Source organism: Panicum virgatum, chromosome 5N (assembly GCF_016808335.1).
Source record: "Panicum virgatum strain AP13 chromosome 5N, P.virgatum_v5, whole genome shotgun sequence".
Classification (NCBI taxonomy): domain Eukaryota; kingdom Viridiplantae; phylum Streptophyta; class Magnoliopsida; order Poales; family Poaceae; genus Panicum; species Panicum virgatum.
The window spans coordinates 58,863,093-58,890,904 of NC_053149.1; the positions used below are offsets into that span (position 1 = coordinate 58,863,093).

At 45.5% G+C, this 27,812-nt stretch overlaps 3 protein-coding genes across 6 annotated transcripts in view; 2 read left to right on the forward strand and 1 right to left on the reverse strand.

The window, feature by feature from the left end:
- Nucleotides 1–864: 864 nt before the first annotated feature.
- LOC120672578 (casein kinase 1-like protein HD16) lies at nt 865–10,541 on the forward strand. 2 transcript variants are annotated; one of them, XM_039953067.1, is made up of 17 exons: nt 865–1,023; nt 1,679–2,123; nt 3,643–3,768; nt 3,853–3,926; nt 4,371–4,440; nt 4,519–4,574; nt 4,654–4,725; nt 4,808–4,902; nt 5,083–5,152; nt 5,229–5,358; nt 5,610–5,825; nt 5,913–6,043; nt 6,516–6,690; nt 6,777–6,867; nt 9,151–9,308; nt 9,556–9,744; nt 9,946–10,541. In XM_039953067.1, the coding sequence occupies exons 2-17, from the start codon at nt 1,740–1,742 to the stop codon at nt 10,003–10,005; spliced, it is 2,097 nt and encodes a 698-aa protein (XP_039809001.1). In that variant the 5' UTR covers nt 865–1,023; nt 1,679–1,739; the 3' UTR covers nt 10,006–10,541. The 2 variants fall into 2 exon arrangements, with proteins under 2 accessions (XP_039809001.1, XP_039809003.1); XM_039953069.1 differs by having other exon boundaries at nt 868–1,023; nt 1,705–2,123; nt 9,946–10,540.
- Nucleotides 10,481–11,480, reverse strand: LOC120672580. The gene is made up of 3 exons (XM_039953071.1): nt 11,171–11,480; nt 10,902–10,989; nt 10,481–10,808 (listed from the first exon to the last, which is right to left on the reverse strand). Exons 1-3 carry the CDS (start codon nt 11,355–11,357, stop codon nt 10,604–10,606), a joined length of 480 nt encoding a protein of 159 aa, XP_039809005.1. The 5' UTR covers nt 11,358–11,480; the 3' UTR covers nt 10,481–10,603.
- A 7,605-nt stretch (nt 11,481–19,085) lies between these two features.
- LOC120672432 (protein MON2 homolog) overlaps nt 19,086–27,812 on the forward strand; it is a 45,330-nt gene continuing 36,603 nt past the window's right edge. The window contains exons 1-10 of one of the 3 annotated variants that reach the window (XR_005674131.1): nt 19,086–19,386; nt 20,075–20,260; nt 20,738–20,827; nt 21,430–21,503; nt 21,583–21,738; nt 22,127–22,238; nt 22,362–22,417; nt 22,609–22,663; nt 22,749–22,805; nt 23,482–23,583. Coding sequence is in view for 2 of the 3 variants with exons in the window: in XM_039952827.1 (XP_039808761.1) it covers nt 19,282–19,386; nt 20,075–20,260; nt 20,738–20,827; nt 21,430–21,503; nt 21,583–21,738; nt 22,127–22,238; nt 22,362–22,417; nt 22,609–22,663; nt 22,749–22,805; nt 23,482–23,583 (993 nt within the window). In the remaining variant the exon portion in view is untranslated. The remainder of the gene's footprint in view (nt 19,387–20,074; nt 20,261–20,737; nt 20,828–21,429; nt 21,504–21,582; nt 21,739–22,126; nt 22,239–22,361; nt 22,418–22,608; nt 22,664–22,748; nt 22,806–23,481; nt 23,584–27,812) is intronic. The other 2 variants (XM_039952827.1, XM_039952826.1) reach the window with 2 other exon arrangements.

Here is a 27,812-nt window from a genome sequence, read left to right on the forward strand (position 1 = left end):
ATAATATATTCAATGCGTAGATCTACTTACGTGAAGTTTAACAAAATTGGATTTTTCCTTTTGTGATTTTTTTGATTTACTGTGATTTTTCAAAAATTTAGTTAAAATAAAAAATAAAAGAAAAATAGAAAAACCGCTGTCACCTCACTCTAAAACCGCTCAGAGAGGTTATGTAAATGGTTTTGCGAGTCTGAGGAGGCTAAACGGACGGTTTTGTGGTTCAGAGAGGAAAAGCAGATTCGACTCAAAATTGAGGGAGGCAAAAAGAATTTTTTCCTACAAAGAAACAGAGGCAAGGGGCCCACCCTAATGTTTTCAGCTATAAATTGACTGGTGTTTTCAGTTATTCCTGATTTTTTTTTTGCAGATAGTCGTCCTATGGTTAGGAATTCCGTTATAGATTTTGACGACTCAGAAAAGAAATCCTTACAAAAATATTTTTTGCTTTCATGCAGTTCGGTCCATTTTTGTTTTTAATGTTCATCTTAACCCAAAAAAAACACGTTTATACTTGAACACAGATACCCCTTTAATTTCACTTAACTTTCCCCATGCTACGGTTGCAAGGGCACGCAAAATATACCACTGAAGTACTGAACTAAATAAAACCGTATCACCGTGCTGCGCAGTGGAAGCAATCAGTCTGAAAAGGATAATGGTATATGCGACGTGCCTAGAAAGACAGACAGGCAAAGCGCACGACATAGATATCTCACACCCTGACTGACCATTTTAGCCCTCTACTAATAGATTACTTTGACTCACACCATTTTAGCGCTCTCCCTGCCTTCCAATTCCAAACGGAGAAATTAAACAACGCGATTACGGGAAGGCTTCAAAAAGCCAGCCCCTCCTCCTCTCCCTTCCAGACGGCCAGCCACAGCGCAGCGGTGGGGTGTGTGTGTGTGTCTGCGGGAGAGACCAAACACCAACCTCCCCCCATCCCCGACCCATCCCTCCCCGCATCCCCACCTCGCCGCCGACGCCGCCGCCACTGCCGCCCGCACGGTCTCTTCTCCCGAGGTAAGCGCCGGACCCTTCCCCTTCACCCGTTCCTTCTCCGAGGCCGATCGCCGGGCGCCGCGTCACGGATTGGTTACCGTGTCGGCGGCGGCGGCGGCGGAGGACGCAGAGGCGGGCGCGGGCGATCGGCCCGGCGTGGACCGATCTTAGCGGCCGTGGCGTCTGATCGCGCGGCGATCGCTCCGGCGCCCGCCGATCTCCCCGTTTCGTGGCGGAAAATTTGATGGCGGCGCATGTCCCTGCGGTTGCTGTTGGTTCCGGTAGCCTTTTTTTTGGGGGCGCGCGGCCGGGCGGTTTCGATGAGGTGTGTGAGGTATCTGCGTGCGTGAATCGCGCGTGTTTTGATCGTTTTTTCTAGGATATGTGTCGAGGAGATCGGGATAGGATTGGGGGAGGGGGGGTGTGAGGGTGACGGCGAGCGACTGTTGGGAAATCTCATGTCGTGGCTTGCGTTGATTTTTTTGGCCGCAAATGGGATAAGGTTCAGGACGTCGTGTGTGAGTCCTAGATGGCAATTGCAAATAAGTGAAGGCTTGTTTATGCATGCTCGATCAGTAATTGTTTATCCAGGATGTGTTCTCTAATGCTCCCAGTGATATTTTCTGTTTGATGAGTTGGTTGTATAATGTAGTACTGGTGTATTGACGACTTGCAGGTACTGCTGTGGTTCTTGATTGGCAGATTCGTTGGCGATTGGAAGTGCATGGGGAGAAAGGATGCCAGAGTTGCGTAGTGGAGTCCGGCAAACTCGGTTGAGGGCAAAGAAGGTTGAGGATCTCGTGGCACAGGACCCTGCTGACAACTTGGTTGCTGCAGCACCTACGGTGGCAGGAAGGCGTGGTAGAGGAAGGGGTGGCAGGGGTGGAGGGAGAGGAACAGCACGGGGAAGGGGAGGAAGAGGGCGAGGTGTTCCGGTGATTGACTTGGACCCCGACCAACCTTGTGAGGTTTTTCCAGGAGCTGCTGTGGGTGGTCGTGCTGCCGGTGGGGCCCAGCCCATTGAGGAATTTGCTAATAAGGCTTTAAAGATGGATGGTGGGAGTGCTGAGAAGATTGCTGGAGGTGAAGATGATGGGACTGCATCCCCAGTCCCAGAGAAGGTACATTCTTCATATGCACTTTTGCCTGTCCCATCTTGTGAGTGTATCTTCACTTGCATGCTTTCGGTATCGGTATTATTTCTTGCCATTGAGGTTAATGTTTGGCACCGAAGTCATCTTAGAAAATGCGTTAATAGTGAAAATATAGTTTGTGGCCAGGTGTCATGTGGTACACGGACTTATAAATGAATGTAGTTTAGCTGTGCCTATTTTCCACGCAGCTATTTGTTTTGCATCTTTGAGACCTACATATATCAACTATTTTACATCATCATAAGCAAGTGACAAACAATGCAGCATCTTCTTACTTACTCTATCGTCTTTGCCATGGTTATATCTGAAATAGATATTTTGCTATTTCTAATGGGAATAAGTGAATCAAATGTGTATAGTCATATTTATATGCTCAATTTTTAGCTAGAGGTCTAGCTATTACAATTTCTGGGATAGCTCGTGGATCCAAGATGTAGTAACCCAAAGAAGTTAGGAGTGGGTATCATTTTCATGAGGAAAACAGTTCTGTCCTTTAACATTAGATTGCTTAATGTGTTGCTTGGTAATTACACGCTGTCAGTCACATGTGTGACACGGTAGGTGCTGCAGCCTACATTCATGTTTTGTCTGTTTCTGAGGCCACTTCCGTGGAATTCTTCATGATCCCTTCCAAGTGATATAAGTGAGCGCCTGCAGATACAGTTGCTTTAGAGACTGAATTTAGTCAGGTGCAAGTGGCATGGCTGGTTCTAATGTTCCATTGTCCAACCTTTACCACTAATCTTGCTTGGCAAGGTTGGCCAAGGCAAATCTTGCTACTGGAGGAGAGACATTTTGGCTATCCCTCAAAAGCTAGGAAATTCTTGCCCAATTTGCCCAAATAGAAACTGAGCATGGGAACCAATCATACTTTGCTGTCCACTTCCTAGGTAAGGTAAGGCATGGTGGGCAAGGAAACCAAATGTGACTCTAGTTTAGATTAAAATTAAGCTCGTATAAAATTTTCGGTTGCTAGGTAGTCAAGCTGTATGTAGAAGGGAAGTGGACCCTTCCAGATGTTGTTTTAAAACCTATGCATCTGTAAATAGGCCAGATTAGTTCGACATCAAAGAAAGTTGAGATCTAACTAGGATTTGCTATAAAAGATATAGTCAACTCACATCTTTCATCAGCTTTTGAGCACTAAAGCTTGATATATCTGACTACCTGTAGTTGTCAGATGTCACTTTTAATACATCTAGTAAAAAAATAATCTACTGTCGGAAATAACCACATATTCCTCAAATTCTAGCATGCTTTTTTTTCCACTCTACTTGGAAGATGTAAATTCATTGATTAAAACTTGATAATCTTACCAACGAATGCCTGTATTGCTTAAGTGACTGTGTACTTCAGGTTCATGGGATTATGATTTAGATATATATTTTTTGTTAACCGGTTAGAATTTACGACTCTGGCCAGTAATGTAAAAACATTTAGAACTGCAAGTGTGCATCTGAGTTTGAAAATAAATAATCTTTTGCAGGTTCAAGTAGGCCATTCTCCACAATACAAGGTAGAGCGGAAGTTGGGCAAAGGTGGTTTTGGTCAAGTTTATGTTGGCAGAAGGATTTCTGGAGGAACAGAGCGTACAGGACCTGAGGCTTACGAGGTTTATATCAATCCGCCCCCCCCCCCCCCCCCCCCCCGCCCCAAAAGGATATCAGAATACTAACACATGGCCTACCGACTGCAGGTTGCTTTGAAATTTGAGCACCGCAACAGTAAGGGTTGCAATTATGGCCCTCCATATGAGTGGCAAGTTTATAGGTAATTACATTATATTAAGTTGAATGCGTCTATAACAGTCTTACATGAATTTACGAATCATAAAGTAAAATGCACCTTGAAACACGATGACACAAATCATTTTTATAGTTTTGTGTTTGGTTCAGTAGCTATTGACTTACATTTTAACCAATGCACAAAATATTAATGGGCAAGTTACATCGATTGTTGTGTAAGGGTTCTTGCCCCCTTTTTTCTTTAATATAATGGTACACAACTCTCATGCGTGTTCAAGAAAAAAAATGCATTGATGGCTCCTTTTCGTTACTATTGGAACTCTGTCGTTTCTTCATTGTTTTGCTTGTATGGCAGCATTCTGTAAATATGAAAGCAGTATATCATATTGTTAGTGTTTGCTACTTTTGAGGATAAATCTTACTAGTTAACCCCACTAATTTAATGTTTTGGCTGTGTATGTCTTTAAAGTGCTCTGAACGGTTGTTATGGTGTACCTTGGGTTCATTACAAAGGCCGGCAAGGGGATTACTATGTTCTGGTTAGTTCTTATATATACATAATTGAATATGTGTTTATATTACATAAGTTAAAGAAATAAACAATACAATTGTTACAGGTGATGGATATTTTAGGACCTAGCCTTTGGGATGTCTGGAATTCATTTGGGCAGACGTAAGATAACTATGTCCTATCTGCTTTTTTTCACTCATATTTTCCTAAGCAGCTGACTGATCACATATGTATGATTCAGGATGACAGCTAATATGGTCGCTTGCATAGCTGTAGAGGCAATTTCTATACTTGAGAAACTCCATGCAAAAGGGTAACTATTGTATTTGCTGACTTTTATTTGACCTACTGGTTCTCGTTATCTGTATATATATTTATTGGTAATTTTCTGTCAGGTTTGTTCATGGAGATGTTAAACCTGAGAATTTTCTACTTGGCCAACCTGGATCACCTGATGAGAAAAAACTTTTTTTGATTGATCTTGGATTAGGTACGTCATGCCACTTGATATATTGTTTGGAAATATAAAAATGACTTGACCAATTTGTCTCACAAATCTGTTTTTATATTCTGTGCGGTATTTTTCACTTGCTTTTTAGACTTGATATATACCAATGCTGATGTAAAATTCGAGTTAACAAGTATTCATACTTCCCATTTGCGCTATCAGCATCTAGATGGAAGGAAGGAGGACCATCTGGGCAACATGTTGAATATGATCAGAAGCCAGATATTTTCAGGTTTGTTTTTTAACTCATTAATGTGCTTTTCATTTCCTTTCAATACACTGACCTTTCTTTGCCCCTTTCTCAACAGAGGTACAATAAGATATGCTAGTGTCCATGCCCATTTAGGACGTACTGGTAGCAGAAGGGATGATCTGGAATCATTAGCATATACGTTGATATTTCTTCTCAGAGGAAGGTTACCGTGGCAAGGCTATCAGGTTTGTTATCTTTCTTTCGATGGAATTGTTGAATCACACCATAAAAATATTCTTTTGGTTATTGACTATGTATTATGTTGACCTTCATATTCAGTGAACTAATTTGTCATATTTACGTGCCTGAAAAGGCATTTTCTCTTTCTTTTGCCAATGGATTCACAAGTATTGTTTATTTGCTGGGTCTAGTTTCTTTGTATGCTTGAAATGATATATAAATTGAGCTGCTGTTTGAGTACTGATTTATTTTGCAGGGCGAGAACAAGAGTTTTCTTGTTTGCAAGAAGAAAATGGCTACGTCTCCAGATCTACTATGCTGTTTTTGCCCACCTCCATTCAAACTCTTCCTGGAGACCGTGACAAATATGAGATTTGATGAAGAACCAAATTACTCGAAGCTTATTTCCCTTTTTGATGAATTGATTGAACCCCAGCATTTGAGGCCTATTAGAATTGATGGTGCACTAAAGGTTTGTTTTTTTACAATAGTTGTTGATGCATTTTTGCCCTTATTGTATATCTGGCTTAATTGTACAATTGATTATTTTTATATGCAGGCTGGACAAAAACGTGGAAGATTGCTTGTAAATCTAGAAGAAGATGAGCAACCGAAGAAGAAAGTTAGACTTGGAAGCCCAGCAAATCAGTGGATTTCAGTTTATAACGCTAGAAGGCCTATGAAGCAGAGGTAACTAAGTGAATAATATGTTTGTAGGGTGCGTGTGTTATGGATCTAGTCATAATGCTCTCAATTTTGAAGTTGGACACTTTGTGTGTAGTCTTAAATGAAGCAGTATGGTGTGAACATAAATTGCTGATGTTAATAGGATGGCATTTTGATGGTTTAAGGATTAGATAGATGTTTATATACATTGCTATGTGGACTTCTATCCATGCAAGTACAGCTGTTTGAATGCGGAAAGAGATGTTTTTGCTTGTCTTTGTTAAGGCGCAATAGTCACACAGTTGTGCTGCATTCAAGACCGCAGAAGTTTCATATTTACCAGCAAAGTATGTAAATTTTGTTGGTTCTTTGTCATTTTGAATGTTTAGAACAATACAGCTGAGCATATGTACTTGTACTATTAATCAATAAGTTAAATGCATCACCTATGGTGGTTATATGGCTTTGTTCTCTAAAATTCTTTCTTTCCTTTCAGATACCATTACAATGTAGCAGATGCCAGACTTCATCAACACATAGAGAAGGGTAATGAAGATGGATTGTTCATTAGTTCAGTCTCATCTTCAGCGAACCTTTGGGCCCTTATTATGGACGCAGGAACTGGTTTCACATCTCAAGTTTATGAACTTTCACCCATATTCCTTCATAAGGTATGATCTCAATTCTCAACCATAGTGCTTTTCTAAACAAGGCTACATTTTAAGTTCCAAATTGCCTTTTCTTTGTTGCATTTTAGGATTGGATTATGGAGCAGTGGGAAAATAATTACTACATCAGTGCCATAGCCGGTGCAACGAACGGTAGTTCCTTGGTGGTCATGTCAAAAGGTCTGTCCTAATTGATGCTGGGCTCTTCTATTGCTTGTATGCGAAAAATCTTTCAGTTGTCTACTGTTGTCACTGGCCAAACATACACAGAGTTGCCCTAAAAAAAACACAGAGCTAAAATGCTCTATGCTGACTTGTGGATGCTGTGGCATGCAAAGAAAATTGTTATAGTTGGACAGTCTGGTGTTCACATTCTTGTTTGCTTTCTAGTTTCCAGATATGTTACAAGAAAATGTTGAGAATACACACGAGAAAACAAATCACGTGGATGTTTGATATGTCATACTTCTAAAATCGTGGCCTATACCAGAATGAATAAATGAATGAATGGAGATGTGCCTTTTCATACAGTTAGGTGTAGGCTGTAGGATCAAGAACACCGACTAGAGGGGGGGTGAATAGGCGGTTTTAAAATCTAAAACCAATAACACTAGAGAAATTTAATTAGTAACAAAGGAAAGCCCTATGTCATGCTATTACTATCTCTAGATGGGTTTGCAACCTAGGGTGACAAGACACAAATCAAGCTCTAGTAAAGTAAATTGCTAAAAGTAAAAGCAAGAATTAAAGAGAGCAAGAGAAGTAACCAAGCTTGACACAAGAAATTATCCCGTGGTGTCGATGACTTGCCGGTCACCCCTAATCCACGTTGAGGTGGATTCCAAGAATCAACCGCTCCTCTATCAAGAACCTCTTGATCTTGAGCCGGCTTGAATCAAGGAACCACTCCACACCTCGATTCCACTAGAGTTGCTCTTCACCACTCCGGTGAGGTGAGCACAACACCTCTCACAACCGAAATCGGGGCTCCTCAACAATCTCCTTGGAGGAGCTCTACGAAATCCACTTCTCCAAGCCGTCTAGGGAGCGGCAACTCCCAAGAGTAACAAGTTGATGACGCTTGCTTGAAGTATCCCTAATGCCACAAAGCTCAAACTCTAGATGCAATGCACTAGGAAGCTCTCACACTCTCAAAAATGCAATCTCTAAGCAAGTGTGTGTGAGAGAGGGATGCCTTATCTCTAATGTGTCAAGAATGCAATCCAAATGGCCAAGAGAGACACCCAATGGCCGGGCATTGGGTATATATAGACATCCCTCCAAAAACTAGCCGTTACACTCTTTTCTGCGAAGTCGCGGACCGTCCGCGGTTCAAAAACCGGACTGTCCGCCGTTATAAACCAGTGAGTCAGAGTGCATTTAATGCATGTCAGAACTAGCCGTTAAGCCCTGGCGGACCGTCCGCGCCCCAGTGGCGGACCGTCCGCAGTTAAGAGTTCCAACCCACCAGAGACTAACATCGTCTCTGGAACAACTTTGAGATTAGCCTGCGGACCGTCCGCGCCTCAGGAGCGGACCGTCCGCAGTTTAACTTTTCAGCCCAAACCAGAGAAACAACGTCTCTGGTACAAATTTGAAATTAGCCGGCGGACCGTCCGCGCCCCATGGCCGGACTGTCCGCCGTTCAACTTTGAAGCCCACACCAGAGAGACACCCTTTCTGGTACAAAAATGAAATACAGTAGCGGACCGTCCGCCCACCTGGGCCGGATTGTCCGCCAGCCCACCAGAGCCTCTGCAAGCTCTCTGGAACGATCGCGGACTGTCCGCCCCTCTGGGCCGGACTGTCCGCCAGCCCACCAGAGCCTCTGCAAGCTCTCTGGAAACGGGCGCGGACTGTCCGCCCCTCAGGTGCGGACTGTCCGCCGTTACTCAGTGAGCTCTCGAACTTAGTCTATTTCAAATCTTTTCAAAACGCCGTTAGCCCTCATGCATGCAACTAGACATTTTGAGCAAAATGGCACTAAAGACCCGTCAAGCATGAGTACACAACCCCTCTTGATAGAACGGCTAACTATCCAACAAATCCGGTCACTTTTCAACCACTAAACGCCTTGTGACCGGTAAAATACAAAGGCCCTATTTTATACCTTTGCCTTGAGCCCGAGCTTTGCTCATCATCTCCAAAATTCCATACGTACACAACCGAATCTCTTTCATCCGTGGATCAACCTATACTCATTATCTCAAATGAAATCGTTAATCCACAAACCGTTGTCATTAATTACCAAAACTCGAATTAGGGGCCTAGATGCTTTCATAGGCACAACTAACACACGTTTTTGGATCAGAGTAATTGTTTTCTGAGAGACTCTAGAGGTTCATATTCAGATATTTAGCCTGCTTTGTGGCCTTTCACTTTGCCTTATCTGCATTCAATATGTAGGTATTTCTATTAAGAACTGCCATGAGTTACACCCTGAACCTGTCTACTCTTTTGCAGGAACGCCATACACTCAACAGTCTTACAAAGTTAGTGAATCATTCCCCTACAAATGGATCAACAAGAAATGGAAAGAAGGTTTTCATGTTACATCAATGACAACTGCAGGAAGCCGCTGGGGTGTAGTTATGTCGAGGAACTCTGGATATTCTGAACAGGTATTGTAGGATTTGGTATTTCTTTATCAATGCACAAGCCAAATGCATGTTTTGGATAAATTAGCTGTCTAGCTATACGGCAATAGAACCATTTAGTACCTGAAAATTTCTGGTTTGTAATGGAATAAATTGACTCATTCTACAGGATATATATTGATAATATTCCTTTTGTAAACTTTATGGGTGTGTTTTACATGTTTGAAATCAATTTGATCTTGCTTTGTTTCTTTCTTATTATGTAATGCAGGTAGTAGAATTGGATTTTCTTTATCCTAGTGAAGGTATCCACCGACGATGGGAGAACGGGTATAGAATAACTTCTACAGCAGCCACTGGTGATCAAGCTGCTTTTATATTGAGTATACCCAAAAGAAAGTATCAGGACGAGACACAAGAGACCCTTAGAACATCAGCTTTTCCAAGCAACCATGTGAAGGTACGATCATATATTTTATTTATTGACTGCACTGTCAAAATTAGGTTGACTTATTTGGAGTCTTAAGACTTAGTTGACGTGATTTTTTGTCAACTTGGCATGTGAATTTGCAGTTTCATTTTTGTAGTAATATTTTGCACCCTGAAGCAGGGGCTCAGAAACCCCATCTAACATCAACAATGTACTATGGATTTTTTGCAGGAGAAATGGGCCAAGAATCTTTACATTGCTTCAATATGCTATGGCCGGACAGTGTCATGAGGCTTGCTCGGCACTGCATCCCAAATCGGGAGAGAACATATTCAGATGAGTAGATATCAGAAAAATCAGCAATTTTTGTTGCTGGTCTCTGTTACTCTGTGTGTGTAGGTAAACTGGTCAAGATGAACCACCTTACCATGGCCAGAGTAGGAGCTTAAGAAAGAACAGGAAGGTAGGTGGAAAGCAAGCAGCCAATAAGCAGGCGTGGAGGATGTACCCGGCTAGTGGCGGTGCAGACGCCGATGGCGTCAACTGTTTTGCATCAGCGTGTTTTACTTCGCTCCTGACTGCTGTGCAAGAGTAGACAGCTTGTAGCCTCCTTCGGAGGCAAGTCAATCTGAGAACCCATTGTGTATAGCGTATCATGTCATTGCATTTTGTTTAGTGGACGCCAAGTTCCATGTTTCTGGAACTCTGGAAATGCTAAGTTATTGTGTGAGGAGAACAAGTGTACTGATAAAATTCGGTGTATCGATTCCATTATTTGATAATTCTCATTGCAGTAATTAATGCAATAATGTTGCATTACTTATCATCATGGAATTACCTGTGCATTACTTACCATCAACCCTGGAATAACGTATGAACGACCAGAGCACTAAACTAGTTTAGAGAAGAACAAGGTAGCAATAATGCACTCAAAGTAGCAACCGAGACTGATACATGGAGCGAGAGCAGCAATTAAAGGTATCACTACAAATCTTAGGTTAGCAACACCACTATAAGCTTCAAGGAAGATGACCTCATGAATCTCGTCCTTCAAGGCTTCAAGCCTGCTCCTCATCAGCACATTCCCCAGCCCCCTGATCGTCAAGGAAGAACATGGTGTCATGAACTCATGATGGACTACTAGCTGGTGGTAAGCGAGATAGAAGAAGAGTGCATGATGAGCGCACCTGGTCCTTCTAGGATTCACCGAACAAACAGCACAGAATGAGGACGAGATCAGGACGAATAAACAGAACTTGTGGTCAGATTCCTTCGCTGCAGAGTTGCGCGGGCGGAATGAGCCATCAGGTGCAGGATGATCAAGACTCAATGACACGTATAGAAATTGGCCAAATGGGTCGTTCGGCTGGAGGGCACGAAACGGCACGGCACGGCACGACATAGTCTGCATGGTTCCAGGAAAATGAGCAGGGGGACACCCTACTCTGCTACTCACGGCGCGGATGCGGCTGCGGCGCGGGCGCGGAGGGGAGGCCGCCGCCGAGGCTCGAGACGGCCGGGCTGCCGGCGCGGACCGCCCTGCTGTTCTTGGGCGACGGCTCCGGGGTCCGGGTGGTGCGGTCGGGCGAAGGGAACTGGCCGCTCGCTGCGCCCTCCTCGGCGACGGCGCCCGGGCTCGCCATCAGTCCATCACGACGAGGAGTAGGGCGCCGATCAGGAGGAGCGAGGGGAGGCTGGAGACGGCGGCCTTCCGGGACGCCATGGTTGGCCGGGTGCGATGTCGCGATGGGCAACGGCGACGTACAAGGAGGGCGCTAGTAGCTGGACTGTAGTGAGGAAAACAAATACCAGATTACCAGGTGGCTGCTGCTTGGTCACTGGTCAGTCACTCGGGGCAGCTGCGTCGATCAGTGTGAGCAACTGAGCATGTGCGCTTTGTGCTTTGACGTGTGTGGGACGACTGTGGCATAAGCACAACCGCACCAGCAAAGTCTTTCGCCGTAACTGACATACGGGCGACGCCGCGTCTAGCCAAACTGCCAAAGGCGATGCATTGTTTCACAATTGCGGTAACCGAGAGTGATGGGGCGGAGGGCCGGCCCGTTCGCGGCGCCTTCCGCACCAAGTGCTGACATGTCGGCTGGGCGTGGAGTTCATGAGAACCTACCTCTCCCCGCGCCCCCCGCGGGCTCTGTGCCTCTCTACGCAAGCCCGCGTTTGGAACTTTGGATGCTCGGCGAGAAAACTTTTACGGGGCTGCTAGCACCGAACATCCGACGTCCGGGGCTCCGGACGCTACATCGGATACAATCACCATCTTATCTTACTATTACTATAAATATGGAAATATGGAGACTCCTTTGAAGTCTCCACATGAAACCACCTAGAATCATAGGTGTACACTCTTAAAAAATAGAGAAATCCTATAAACTCTCATAAAAATCAGAAATATCTAGCCATCAATCTAACAATTCTAATTATAATAGTCATCGGATATGTTATCTTTTCTTATAAATTACCCACCTCTGTCATTATGAAAATAGATTAAAGTAACCCCTAAACATGTATATAAATTACCCACCTATGCCATTACAAATAAAGTAACTCCCTAATCTTCGTGTAAATTGCTCACCTATGCCATTATAATACAAATATCCTCCTAAATTTGCATATAAATTATCAAATTGTATCATTCTTAGAAGTTAAATTACTCCTAAATCTCAATTTAAATTATATAATTATAATAAAATATTAAAGTATCAATATAAAAATCTAAATTATAATTTCTATCATTACTAATATTATTGTTTATATAAAAATACTACCCACGATGTGTCACCATGTTTTTATGTATGATGGAATAGATAAGACTACCAACTCACAAACAAATAGTTCAACTAAATATATATATCGAATACATGTGGAAGTGGGATGCAAAATGAAATCTATTGTAACTAAATGATGATAAATATATATTTTAGAGTATGTGTTAGAATATTTAATTGATGAAAAAGAACGTAAGATACGTAATTATAATTATTGACCTTATTCTTATATTAATTTTAATTAGCATGTGCGAGAGCACAGGTTAATAGGCTAGTCGGATCAAAATTGACTGTTGCTATTGTACCACAACTTCCGCTGAAACATTCTTTATTGTTGGATGTACCACTGTATCATCATCCGTCTGTCCGCACGCTCACCCTCAATTTGATTGTTGTTCATTGCCTAAATTATTCCTTCAGTTTCTACCTCAAAAATTCTTCCTTGAGTTCCCATCAATAAAATTGAGTGCAAATTATCTTTCAGAAAAAAATGAGCGCAAATCATAAAATCTATGTCAAGACATGTGCTGCAACAAACAAGATTAATATATGGAACACCCATTTTATAGGTGTGCAACATTCAAAAACATACATATGTAACATCCAGTTTTTAGGTGTGCTAAATTCAAAAACTATGTCCATGACATCTCTTAGATATGTGTCGCTGCTGAGAATGGACGACTACAAAATTACTTGATTGCTCGTTTATTGTGCGCTTGATCGGATATGGTCTAGCACGCAAATACTCGAGGATTTAGACTGGTTCAGGCCGGAAGGTGCCCTACGTCCAGTATGGGGGTGGTGCTCTTGCTCTATTGCTCTCGAACCCAGGTGCTTAAAGTTCAGAGGGGAGCTTACAAGCCTTCATGTGGTGTATTCTCTTAGAGTCGAACCTCTAGGAGTCCAACCCTCTTTTACATGGGAGGCTTCCCCTTTTATAGTTCAAGGTGGGGCCCCCTGTTTACATATATCTACCGTGGTGTCTTGGTTCTGCCCGGGGGTCCTTCATCTTCATCAGTCGTCGGGCCCCGCCCGGTCGAGAGTGGAGAGGCTCGTGTCAGGTTGGTTTTCTTGGGCGACGGGTTGTCTAGCTGCTGTCCCGTCCTTGGTCAGTCGGGGTGGCTTTGCCACTCGGACGGTCGCTCAGAGGTCGTCTCCCACTGTCTGTCCGTACCTGCTCTTCCGTCCGTAGCGCTGTCGCCCGTCCTTCCCTGCGTGGCTTCTGCCTGAACGACGGCACGCCCGGTGAGGGGTGCCCTGCCACGGTCAGGCGGTGCTGCCCGGTCACACTCGTTGCCGTAATGGAGTGGTGTGCGGGGGAAGTCATCATTACCGCATGGGAGGCGGAGATCGTTGACGCTCCCTCCCGTTGCGTCGTGCGGCCTGCACGGCCAACACTGTGCCCTGTTAGGGGTCCTGTAGATCACGTACATGCGGCGTGCAGAGAGGAGTGAGCAACGTGTGAGCCGTATGGGGCCTGGCTTGGCCAGCACGCCCGTTGTACGGGGCGGCCGTCTTTGAGCGCACGGCCCGGGTCGCCGGGTACGGCGCTTACCGCGGGTGTACCAGGTCGGGAGGCCTCCACGTGTCCCCAGAGGACTGGCCTCTGGTAGTGCTCGGTGCTGAGGGACGGCAACCGCCCGTACCGATTCGTGAGCTGTCCCGTGGTGAGCCCAACAGGCCGCGGGGCCGTTACCGCTTAAGGCGGGCCCGTTAGGGACCCCAGGTTTACACCACCATCAATATGAGTGCAACATGCAGAATCCTAATCTCAGAGAAAATTATAAGAAAAAGTATAAGCACAACATCACAAAGAAAAAGTTACAACATCAAAAAAATTGAACCGGATGCTAAATCACCGGATGCAACATCACAAATTATAGCTTCCAACATCCCAAATAATGTTTTGCAACATCCAAACTTATATGTAGCCACATCAAAAAAATCAAAACACGTATCATCGCAACATCCCCCAAATAGTAACTGAAACATATCAATTCACCTATCGCAACATGGAAAGAGCGAACGAGCTGATAGCTCAGTGGTGAGCACTGGCGGTGGCCAGCCCGCCCACCAGGGTTCGATTCCTGTCGGGAGCAACCCCGGTGTCGCACGGGGGTATTTCCCCAGAGGGGACCGGGCTGGTGTATATGTGTGTGGGTGTGTGTGTGCGTGTTGCCCGGTAGGCGCGTTCTGAGACTTCTCTGACAACCTCATCTGTGTCTGAGCGTGCGGTCAACATAGGTACCTATTCGAGTTCTTAAATGATTCCCCAGTGCTCCTGGGTGTTTTAAAAAAAAACATGGAAAGAAATGCCGTCGGGTCGGACCGAAAAGTGGTGGTGCCGGAGGTGAAGCGGCCAAGCAAATGGAGGAGTTGGTCGCAACTCGCAGCCCCAAGTGCTGGTGCTCAACACAGAGGCCCCAAGCGCTGGTGCTCAAATTTTCACAGTGGGTCCCAATTTTTTTTGGCATGGCTAGCACACTGCAAAGGCTCTTATATAATACATCGTGTCATTCACAGAAGATAAAAGTCCTTTGTATCTATATCTATATTTTCTGTGAATGACAAATATACTTGTGCTATATCTGTTAGATATCTAGGCAATTTTCGGTATATTTTAATTCCAAAATTAAATGTATAAACTAACAATATTTCTATGACTTTAAGGAGTAAAATAAAACATGTGAACATGTTTATACTTATCACACATATAAGCATAAACAATATAAATAACCAAAGTTTCAGGGAGTACCCTGAAGCGGGGCCGTTGCCGGAGGCATTGGCTGCGCTGTTACCAACTGGAGTAGACATCTACTCGGTTGGCCTCAGTCGAAGTAGTCGAACTAAATCGGTGCAGGAAGAAGTTCGCAGTGCAGTCCCGCGAACGGTCACCAAGATGTAGTCGACGTAGTCGTTCGACCACCAGAATGTAGTCGACGTAGTCGTTCGGCCACCAGAATGTAGTCGACGTAGTCGTTCGGCTCGTCCACCAGGAAGTAGTCGTACAATCGGGCAAAGCCTTAGTATTTTTGAGCAGTCACGCTAAAGCGTTACCCAAAAACCTGATTGCCCGCCTATCCCGTGCAGGATCTCAAGGCGAGCAAGGTTTCGGAGGCCTGCTCACGCTAATTCTGTGCGCGCAGAAATTAGCGTTGGGGAACTCAGTTGTTGCAACTGGAGAGGGAGAAGAGAGGAGCCGAGTTGCCTCAGTGCTCTGGTGCAGAATGGATGAGGGGAATGGCACTCCTTATATAGTGACTCAGGTGCTCAGGATCGTTGAACCTGGACACCATCAGAGTCATTTAGGTGATGCGGTTATGGCCATTAATTACAGATTTAATTGCACGTTTAATCGCACGATTAATTGCTGTCAACGGCAAAATAGCCATCGCACCGCGCCACGCCGCGCCGCACCGCACCGCACCGCACTGCACCTGCACGTCACGTCCGGCCGCGCACGCGCACGCGCACCGCACCGCCCGGCCGCACCGCGCCTCGTCTCGGCCTCGACCACGGCCCGGCCCGGCTCGGCGAGGCGAGCGAGCGTGCGCGCGCGTGTGGTTCACCGTCCTCCTCTTACCGGCTTCACAAGTGGTGTACACGAAGTCCACCTTTTAAGTCGGTTGAGATCCTCCTCAATTCCCGGTACGGAATTAAGCATTGATTCCCTAGCATTAATAGTGGGCTTTAAATTCTTTTAATGTTTTAGAATGAATGGGCCAAGCCCATTACTCCAACAATATCTATATTGAGTAAAATGCACCAGATGTCTATCAAATTGTAGGAGGGTGTCACGTAGGTCCATCAACTTTAAAATTACATTTCTGGGTCCATAAACTAGTAATTTATGTCATTTAGGTCCATGAACTATGAAAGTTCATTTCTAGGTCCTAAAACTTGTAATTTGTGTCATCTAGGTCCATACCCCTCCACCTAGTGTCTTAATGCACTGATATCGCACCAACATGAATCTACACGGTTCCCACACATTGCTGGAGTTTCGTCAGAATGGTGAAATTTGAACCCCACTTTCAAATCAAGTGCATATGGAGAGGAGAGGGGGATGCAAGACTTATTTTGGAGGTTATTGACATGTATTGAAATTCTAAGGAGGCTTTCAGACTGTCATTGGTGAGTTCTGGAGCTTATATCCAAATATAACCCGCAATATGGGTGGAGAGTAGGGGTGATTGCTTTGGAAAGATGGAGAAGGTTATAGAGGTACTCAACAACATGTGTACCATGGTAGGGAATATTATATCCTCTGTGGCGTGGGTGGCCGGATATGGTGGTGCAAGTTGTTGTGGCGAAAAATCTTGTGAGGATGCTAGACTTGGGTCAACCCAGAGTGGTTCTCGGTTAGGGGTTGAAAGGTATTCATGGACAGTTATATCGGGGCGACCTTTGAGGGTCTATAGCTACACGATTGCTCATGGATGAAGTTCATGAAACCAAAAAAAACGCACTTTCAGAGTTTATGGACCTTAGTGACACAGGGCAGAGCGGATCACCATGGTTCGGTTTGTGCTCTCAGCTGTACCTATCTATCTTTTGTTTGCCATCAACGTCCCAAAATGGTTCATTAAGGCAATTGACAAGATCAGAAGGGGCTTCCTCTGGAAAGGGAGAGAGCAAGCGAATGGAGGCTGCTGTCTGGTTGCTTGGGAGAAAGTTATGAGGCCTCTTGATCAGGGCGGACTCGGAATTATCAACCTGGAAGTTATGGCATGGGTGCTGCAAGCAAGATGGCAATGGCACAAGAAAACCCGAGTGGATCGTCCTTGGACTGATTTGGAACTCCCCTCGCATCCCAACTCCTTAGCCCTATTTGCTATTGCAGTCAAGACGGAGCTGGGAAATGGAAACACTACTCTCTTCTGGTCAGATAATTGGCTGCATGGTACTTCGGTTGAGAATTTGGCACCTTTGGTCTTTGCAAGTGTGCCTCCCAGGATCTGTAAGAGGCAAACTGTGGCAGACGCCCTAACCAACAATGGTTGGGTAGCTGCAATTCGAGGAGGTCTTTCATGGGTTGGTATCAGGGAATTTCTGAAATTATGGGATTGTGTCCAGGGTATTGTATTAAATGAGCAAGAAGACATGCACATTTGGAAACTGGATGCGAAGGGATGCTACTCTTCTAAATCTGCATACCGATCCTATTTCCTGGGGTCTGTTACCTTTGAACCATGGAAAAGATTGTGGAAATCTTGGGCTCCTAACAAGTGCAAAGTGTTTCTTTGGTTGGAAATTCGGAACAGATGTTGGACAGCGGATAGGCTGGCCAAGAGAGGACTACCACACCCTGATCGGTGCCCTCTTTGTGATCAGGAGGGGGAGACAGTGCAGCATCTTTTAGTCTCATGTGTGGTGGCAAGATAGGTGTGGTTTAACCTTTTACAGCCTCTCAATCTGGGGGACTATATTCCTAGACAACAGGAGTGCAGCTTTGCGGAATGGCAGCGTAAATTGATGAAGAGGGTGAAAAAAGAGTACAAGAGAGGGGTGAATTCTCTCATTATTCTGGGAGCTTGGCTGCTGTGGAAACACAGAAATGCCTCTGTTTTTGAGGGAGTAACCCCTTCAGTCAGCGCCATCATGTGAGCTTTCAAAGATGAACATAGCCTTTGGTGTCTGGCCGGCGCTAAAAAGCTGCAGGGCCTAGGTTTGGCTAATGTAATCTAGGTTCTTGATCAAGGCGTTCTGGTCATGTTCTTATTTTTGCCATAGGCTAGTCTGTTTTTTTAGTTTTGTACCCATCTCTCTTATTTGGTTCCTGTATGAGAGGTGGGAGATGTATGGTGACCTTTTTCTCTCTCTAATGCAATGAAGCGTAGCTCTCCTGCGTTTTCGAAAAAAATGGATATAAAAATGCACTTTCATAGTTTATGGATCTAAGTGACACTAATTACAAGTTGATGGATCTAGAAATGCACTTTTGTAGTTGGTGGACCTAAATGACACACTCTTACAAGTTGGTGGACTTCTGTTGCATTTTACTCATCTATATTTATATCTATTTCTAAAGCACGTAACATTTCCATATTAATTTCTGCTTGTGTCATTGACCGATGAGCTTTAGACCATCCATATGCGAGTCAAACTGGTTCTCCGTCCATGAGTCGATCACGTATATTCTTACAAATTAACACTTGGACAACTATCTATATATTGTCACTGTTGTAATAGTAATATGATTCCCCTTAATTTATGGAAGGAACAAAGTAATATTATAAATTACATGGCAATAACAACTCATCTAACCATAAATGATGTTTGCTTTGTGTAGTAACTATTTCTTTCTCTCGTATTCCCCCATCTCCTTCACATGATTAAAAATGCTACTAGATGGTATTGTACATGATTAAAAATACTAGACGGTATTGTATTAGATGACTGGCGTTTTTGGCTCTAAGATAATTTTTGGTCACTTGAAGAAAGAGAAACTATCATTATTTGTCGTTAGGTCTCAAAACCACTCTTATAGCTTAACCATGTTTTGATAGAGCTTTAGTTCAGTGACGAAGATACTTAGCCAACCGCAAGATCCAGAACGAACGGTCCCGTGACTTTCTTCCCGCGAAACAAAAACGAAGGCAACATCGAGCGCACCTAAATCTTCTCTTCGTCGTCGTCCCCGTTTCAGATCTCACCAGGCCCGTCCGGCGCGGCCTCCCACTTCCGATCCCCGCGAAAGCGCACGCCAGAACCCTAACCCCTAGTCTCGCCATCGCCTCCCTGCCGCGCCTGAGGAGCAGGTCGGAGGCGGGAGGCGGAGATGGCCTTTATGGCGGCGCTGGAGGCCGATCTGCGCGCGCTCTCCGCCGAGGCGCGCCGCCGCCACCCTGCTGTCAAGGACGCAGCCGAGCACGCTATACTTAAGGTCCGCCTCTCCCGACTTACATCCACTTCACCTGTGATCACGCCGCCCCACCCATTCCGCGTTCCTGGAGCGCCTCGCGCTCTCTCCCGTTCCGGACCCATTTAGGGGCGGGAGTAGTATCCGACCGTTTGAACGGGTAATTGGAAGTGTGCATTTGGCTTTGTTAACTCTAATTCAATTTTTGTTTTCCGTGATAACAGCGTGTTGTGAATTAGTGATATGGGAGTAGGATTGCCCCCAAATTTACATAAACTGTCGGAACCTATGAGTGAGATTTTAAATTTATAGCTACAATTTGTGCTTCGTGGTTAAGTAAGCTTAATGATTACTTATACAAGTCTGCCCACTAGGTGTGTGTAAATGTCTACAACGATGAATGGTTTTGGGTGGAGTTTGAGGCTTGGGTTACTTTGATTCAGATGCTTGGAGCTCATTATTCTTTATAGTATGATGAAGACTTCTCTCCCTCGTAGTCCAAATAAACTCGTGGCTAAATGATATGTACTGATTAGTGTAAGAGCACACTTTCTATCTATTTCCTGTGGACATGAGCATTTTTTAGTTAAACATGTTAATTCTGCAAAAGACTTGTTTTTGACCTTACATTCTAAGTTATGGTAATATTAAGTACACTGTTGCTTGCTCGCTGACGAGACGTCTATTTTTATTTTTATTTTTTGTCTTGAAGCTCCGATCTCTATCCGGCCCAAGTGAAATAGCTCAGAATGAAGATATACTGCGGATGTTTCTGATGGCATGCAGTGTTAAATCAGTGAAGTTGAGTGTAATAGGACTTTCCTGTTTGCAAAAGCTTATATCACACGATGCTGTTGCATCATCTGCATTGAAGGAGATACTAGCGACTTTGAAAGATGTGAGTTCTTTCCTTCTTACTTACTTTTTGATCCATAAACATCCCACTCATTCCATTTTGATAAATTTACAAATAAAACCAATTCTGTATTATCTTTTGAGTGTCATGCCATTAAGGAACCGAACCTAGCTCTGTTGGTGAGATCTGGGAGGTGTGGTTATACACCCCACAGCCCAGGTTTGAGTCCTATTCACTTGAATTTCGGTGCCTATTCCTTCTTATTCACAATGGCACCTAGTTCCTCCTAGGTTGGCCAAGTTTTTATCCTCTTTTTTTTTTATTGCTTTCTGATGAGTTTGAGAATGTGTTTTACAAACACAATAATTCCAAATCTGGAATTGTACTGCAGCTGTTATTTAACCTTTGTGTCGTCTTCTTCTGTGCATGTCTTTGATAAATTTGATTTCCATAGTAATCTGTTGTTAGCTGCAACCTGGGACTCATTGTTGCTGACCTCTGGTGTTTGTTTCATTGCAGCATGCAGAGATGACAGATGAGATTGTTCAACTAAAGACTTTGCAAACGATGTTGATTCTCTTTCAATCTCATCTACATCCTGAAAGTGAGGTATCTACTATCAGTGGTTATAATTTATTTATTTGTGTGAAAGACTTCTTGCGCGTCATGTGTTTAGCTAACAGTAGAACATGCGGAAGCTTCTATATATCAAAATAGTAAACATAAGACAGCAGTAAGCCAGTAATGAGCCAACGAGTCATCACCTCTTGTTACCAGTGCTGACTTTTGTTGTCTTTTTCGTGTTGATTATGTGCACTGCTACTTTTTTTCTCAAAAGAAAGTTATTTTACTTTTCTCTTTTCTTTATCATTTTTTGGGTGCAGGCTGTTGGAATGTGAGTCATGACAATTTAATATTTAAAAATAGTGTGCATTATGGTCCAATATGTTTCAGTTGGCTCCAGAGTGAATATTGTTAGAAAAGTACTCTCTCCGTCTTAAATATGACATTTAGGACAAGATGATTAATTTCATTTCAAAATATTCAACTTGTCCTAGAACACCATATTTTTAAGAATGGGGTAGTAACTATTGGTTCTTCTTTTGAGCGTGAATAACAGTTGTGTCATGCCATGAATGCCTTCTCAGGATCATGGTGTTGTTACCATCAGTAGGCTCATCTTATCAGTTGACCGTTTATGTTTCTTTCAGGAGAGCATGTCTCAAGCTCTTGGAATATGCCTTTACCTCCTTGAAAGCAGTCGATCTTCTGACAGTGTCCGCAAGTAAGCTCATTGCCATACTGTTGTCTCACTGATTCCAAGTCCATATGGTGATATCCTAAGTCACATAATGTTCATTTAGTACGGCAGCAGCTACATTTAGACAAGCAGTGGCATTGGTCTTTGATAATGTTATTCGTGCTGAATCACTTCCCTCCGGTAAAGCTTCTTCAGCAAGACTCAGTTCCCGTGTTACCTCTGTTGCTGATAATGTTACTCATAGCTTCAGTCGCACACTGTAAGACTCTTTCTATTTCTTTATTGATTGTGCTATTAAGGCAACTCTTAACTTCTAGTTGACAATATGAAAAATCAGGCAAAATTTTAGCCCAAAATGCAAAACATATACATTTTAACCATTTCACATTTTACTTACTATTAAAAGTTGCAGCCCGTGTATTCTGCTAGATTCTTCTTAGATGCTCCATGCTAGAATTTTGTTTTATTTATGTAGTTCTGTCATGGCTTTTAGATGTAGTTCTTATGGCTTCCTCATTCTAGTTAGATTAAAAAAAGACATTTAATACCAAATACATGAGGTACTACAGGAATGTTAATGTTGTCTTCCTGTGTGTTGCTTTTGCATTTCTCCTTTTTTGCTCTATTGATTCAGATTGCTTTGACAGCTCACTAGCAAGCAACTCAGGAGAGCCTACTATGAGGGAAAATCTGAGTGATGTTGGGAAGCTTGGACTTCGTCTGCTTGAAGACCTGACAGCTCTTGCTGCAGGTGGATCTGTATGTGCGAACGATTTCTGATAGCACCTTCTATTCTCCTGGAAATAAGGACATACAGAGTGTTTTGTTCTTTTCTTCTCTTCACATAATCATGTAGGTGACTTCTGCCATTTTTTCCTCCAGGCTACATGGCTTCGTGTTCATTCGCTGCATAGGACATTTGCCCTTGACATACTTGAGTAAGCTCTCAAGTGCCACAATGAAACTTTTGTTATGGTTTCATTCGCAGGAATTTTATCAATCACTTCTTTTCATATAATCACATGATGCCACCGTGAAGAAGATGCATATAGAACAATTCCGCTGCAAATTTTCTGCAGAACATGCATATAGAACAATCTAAGCCTCATCTGGACATGTTTTGTTCCAGGTTTGTGCTATCCACATATGTTGCTATATTCCGGGCATTGTTATCTTACCAGCAGGTCAGTGTCCCCGTACAACCTTTATCACTTTTTTTTTGAAAAAAATCATTGATTGATAACTCTGGAACCTCTTAATAATCTGCAGGTCTTGCGTCATCAAATTTGCTCACTTCTCATGACTTCACTCCGCACTAATGTGGAGGTAAGTTCATTTAAATGAGGAGTTTGACTTTAGTGATATGTTTAATTTGCAGTTTAAATTTTGATTGCACCACCACTGTCACAAAATTCATATACAGACGCGTTATCTAAATTTTGGTATATTCAGTATACATTCACATTTGCAACATTTTCATGCTTGTCTTTACACCTCACAGAGTTAATTTGTTTCTTGATATTTGATTTTGAAAGTTTAGGTTGCCATGTATTCTGTTTCTCTGATTTTGGAACTCTGCATGCATGGAAAGTATTGAATCAGGGCTGTAGTCTTTTGGTCATAGATTCTTGGTAGCTCATGCCCTTAAACTACTTGGTCATTTTGGCCAAATTAGGGGGTTGAGATGTTTGACATTAAATTAATAAGTCCAAGTAGTTGGCCCTTCTAATGTCTTGGCTTCTTTGCTACCTTACCTTACTAGTTTTCCATATGTCAATTTTGATTATAGTCTCTATTTGGCATTGCAAAGGCTTTTCAAAGGCACCTAAACATCTAATTTTTGAGGTGAAAAGTATTTGAAAGCATCTTTTATGTGACTTACTTGGAAAATTGTACTGGAATAACTAAAGTTTCTCTAATAGATTTCGCAAGACAACAATAGAACACTGGCCATTAGCTGTTGCTTTGCCTGATCTGATTTTTTTTTTTTGTTTTTCTTCAGCTGGAGGGGGAAGCAGGGGAGCCTTCTTTTCGTCGTTTAGTCCTACGTCTGCTTTCTCATGTCATCAGGCTCTACAGCTCTTCACTTGTTACTGAAAGTGAGGTATTGTTTTGCCCATTCTCATATGCATCCCAGTCTTGGTACTCATTATTTAAATGTAGAATTTAACCAGAAGCTTCAGCTGACTGTCGGTTCTACTCCCTCCTAGCATAAGGGAAGCAGTTCCGAGACAGCCTTTAGGTGCTTCAACTACGGTATAGGTAGAAGGATGGCGATTAATGATTGTATTTTAGCTTAAGACTAAATTAATCATTGGACTGGCATATTTAGGTTCAATTCGGAATGCATCATAGACAATCTTAAAGTAGCAGAATGAGAACAATCAATCTTATCCGTTATATTATATATCTGTAAGCGAGTATGGCCGGATGAATGGTAGATTGATTAGGGTGCGGAGCACAGTACATATACATATAGGCAAGGATGCCGCCACGTATGGTAACAACCCAATCAGGGGGATCCTTGCCTATCCTAACCAACACATATCCTAGGGGGGGGGGCGCACCTGGACACAGGTGGGGCGCCCAGCCCCAATGGCCAGCAGGCCGGCTAAGCTAGAGGCCCGTGGGCCAGCCTATACATGTCTCTCTAACACGCCCCCGCAGTCGGATCGTCGGCAGCGCGGACGTTCAGACTGGACCTGAACTCCGTAAACACCGAAGACGGAAGTCCCTTGGTGAAGATGTCGGCGTACTGGGATGATGTGGGAACATGCATGATGCGGACATCACCAACAGCAACACGCTCCCGCACGAAGTGAAGATCAATCTCAATGTGCTTGGTGCGCTGATGCTGGACGGGGTTGCTGGACATGTAGACCGCGCTGATGTTGTCGCAATAGACCAACGAAGCGCGCTGGGGGAGGCGCATGGAGCTCAAGGAGAAGTTGGCGCAGCCATGGGGCTTCGGCAACACCATTTGCCACAGCGCGGTACTCAGCTTCAGCACTGGATCTGGACACTGTGTTTTGCCGCTTCGACGACCAGGAGACCAGGTTGTCCCCGAGAAACACTGCATAACCCGATGTGGATTTGCGAGTATCCGGACAGCCTGCCCAGTCGGCATCGGAGTACACAGTCAGCTCACTCTGTGAAGACGGTCGGAGGAGAAGGCCCAGGTGAAGTGTGCCTCTGATGTAGCACAGGATACGCTTCAATGCAGCACGGTGAGGCTCACACGGATCGTGCATATGCAAGCAAACCTGCTGAACAGCGTAAGCGATATCCGGTCTGGTGAAAGTGAGGTACTGCAAGGCACCTGCAAGACTCCGGAACTCAGAAGCGACCTGAACCGGTGGGCCATCAGCCGTCAACTTGGGGTTGGTGTCCACGGGAGTAGAGCACGGCTTGCACTCGGTCATGCCAGCGCGCTCCAAGATATCCAGCATGTACTGCCGCTGAGAGAGGAGAAGTCCTGTGCCACAGCGCCTGACATGCATCCCCAGAAAGTGGTGCAGCTCACCAAGATCCTTCATGCTGAACTCCTGCTGTAAGGCCTGAATAGTCTGCTGGAGAAGAGCTGATGAAGAGGCAGTGAGGACAATATCATCCACGTAGAGGAGTAGATATATAGTGTCAGTGCCGCGGCGGTAGACAAACAGAGAGGTGTCTGACTTGGCCTCGACGAATCCCAGGCTGAGCAGATAGGCTGCGAAGCGACTGTACCAAACACGAGGAGCCTGCTTCAATCCATAGAGAGATCTGTTGAGCCGACAAACATAGTCAGGATGAGCAGTGTCCTCAAAACCAACAGGCTGTGCACAGTAGACTGCCTCAGAGAGCGTGCCATGGAGGAAGGCATTCTTGACGTCCAGCTGGTGAATGGGCCACCGGCGAGAGAGCGCCAAGGACAGAATTGTGCGGACAGTCACTGGCTTGACCACAGGATTGAATGTCTCATCGAAGTCCACACCTGGGCGCTGAGTGAACCCGCGAAGAACCCAGCGAGCCTTGTACCGCTCCAAAGAACCATCACCCTTGAGCTTGTGCTTGAAGATCCACTTGCCGGTGACCAGATTGGTGTGCGGCGGTCGAGGGACCAAATCCCACGTGTGGTTCTTCAGGAGAGCATCATGTTCTTCCTCCATAGCCGCCCGCCAATTTGGATCGGCAAGGGCACTACGGAAGGTCTTCGGAACCGGAGACAGAGGGGCCGCGGTGAAGAGCGCGGGCTGCCGGAAGCCGAGCTTCGCACGGGTAACCATGCGATGCTGGTTGACAACGGGGGGCACCGGCACAGCGCCCTTGGGCAGGGGTTGCGCACCGGTGCTGGGCGGCGGTGACGGAGCAGGTGCGCCGCGCCGTGTGTACACACGGTCGAAGGGCTGCACCGGTGGAAGAGGCTGCACCATCCGTCGAGGAGAGTCGGCAGGTCCCGCTGGTGCCGCGGCCGGGGTGACCGGACTGCGAGGGGCGAACCCTGGCGGGACCGTCGGGGCCGCGCGTGGCAGCGCGGGGGTCGACGCTCCAGGGGCCGCGCGTGGCAGTGCGGGGATCGACGCTCCAGGGGCCGCGCGTGGCAGCGCGGGGGTCGACTCTCCGGGGGCCGCGCATGGCAGCGCGGGGGACGATGCTCCGGGGGCCGCACATGGCAGTGCGGGAGAGGGCGCACCAGTGGCCGATGTGGGCACTGGTCCTGCGGGAGACGCCATGGGAGAACCTGCAGACAGAGGGTTTTGTGACGGTCCTATAGGAGCCGGCACAAAGTCAGTAGCATCCTCCAGAAAATCATATGCCTGTGGGGTGGGGTGTGGTGAAAGCTCAGAAAAGGGGAACGTGGACTCGTCAAACACAACGTGCCGGGATATGATGACACGGTTGGACGAGGTGTCAAGGCAGCAGTACCCTTTATGATGAGCCGAGTAGCCAAGGAAGACGCACGGAAGAGAGCGGGGTGCTAACTTATGGCTTGCCGTGGCGGTCATGTTAGGATAGCACAGGCAACCGAAGACGCGGAGGTGGCTGTAGGATGGTGGCGATCCATACAGGGCCATGTGAGGCGTCGACATGGCTAGCGTCTTGGTGGGGAGGAGGTTCAGGAGGTAGGTGGTAGTGGACAGGGCCTCAACCCAGTAGGAGGGTGGCACTCGCCTGGAAGAGGAGCGAGCGGAGGATATCGTTGACTGAACGAATGATCCGCTCTGCGCGCCCGTTCTGAGGCGAGGTGTAGGGGCATGACATGCGCATGTGTGTGCCATGGGTGAGGAAGAAGGTTCGGGCGCTGGAGTTATCGAACTCGCGCCCGTTGTCGCATTGGACAGCTTTGACGGTGGCGCCGAACTGTGTGGTCACATAGGAGAAGAAGTTAGTCAAGGTGGCATACGTGTCGGACTTGAGATGAAGAGGAAACATCCACAAGTAATGGGATCAATCATCAAGAATGACCAAATAATATTTATAACCTGAGACACTAACGATGGGAGAGGTCCACAAGTCACAATGAATAAGATCAAACTTGTTTTGGGCTCGGGACGACGACACCCGAAACGGAAGACGGGTGTGGCGGCCGAGTTGACACGCATGACATGGGGATGAGCTAACATCTTTATTACATGACGGAAGCATATAAGCTAATTTGGCCAGGGACTCCTGACCAGGATGACCCAAACGGCGATGCCATAAAGCGGAGGTGGAGCCGACAGCTAGGGCAGTGGTGGCAGCGGGGAGGTGAAGCGGGTACAACGGTCCTGAGCTATTGCACTTGACGATCACGTTCCGAGTCCCGAGATCCTTCACAGAACAACCAGAGGGGTCAAATTCCACAGAGCAGTTGTTATCAGAAGTGAACTGGCGCACAGATATAAGATTCTTGATAAGTTTTGGAGAGACAAGAACATTATTAAGATGCAGGGGTCCTGACAGGTGTGCTGAGCCAGTAGAGGTGACGGGGAGTAAAGATCCATCACCGACAACAATAGCTGAGGGAAAAGGGTACCGCTGGGGAAAAATATGTGAAAGAGAGCGAGAATCAGAAACCATGTGGGAGGTGGCACCTGAATCGAAGTACCACTCAGTCTGCTGCGGCTGGCTCAGCGTCATGGTGCTGAAGGTAGATGCGAGGGACTGTTGGTCCCAAGACGGCTGACCGGTGGTGTTGTAGATGCCAGGGAGCCCAGCCCACGGGTTGGGCGCGCCCCACTGAGGAACCGGGCTGAAGACTCCTGGGCCGGCGGCGGCCCACAGCGCAGGCGGTTGCGCAGGAGCGACGAAGGAGGCCGGCGCAGGAGGAGGCGCCCCCTGCTGTTGGGCCAGCAGGGCCTGCTGCGGAGCGGG

Bases quoted from the DNA above. Each gene is read 5' to 3' on its own strand.
- LOC120672578 (XM_039953067.1), top strand. From the start codon at position 1,740: ATGCCAGAGTTGCGTAGTGGAGTCCGGCAAACTCGGTTGAGGGCAAAG. The intron at 4,441-4,518 runs GTTAGTTCTTAT...CAATTGTTACAG, and splicing joins AAGGGGATTACTATGTTCTG to GTGATGGATATTTTAGGACC. The intron at 6,868-9,150 runs GTCTGTCCTAAT...ACTCTTTTGCAG, and splicing joins CTTGGTGGTCATGTCAAAAG to GAACGCCATACACTCAACAG.
- LOC120672580 (XM_039953071.1), bottom strand. From the start codon at position 11,357: ATGGCGAGCCCGGGCGCCGTCGCCGAGGAGGGCGCAGCGAGCGGCCAG. The intron at 10,990-11,170 runs GTGAGTAGCAGA...GCAACTCTGCAG, and splicing joins GCCGCAGCCGCATCCGCGCC to CGAAGGAATCTGACCACAAG. The intron at 10,809-10,901 runs GTGCGCTCATCA...CTTGACGATCAG, and splicing joins GTGAATCCTAGAAGGACCAG to GGGGCTGGGGAATGTGCTGA.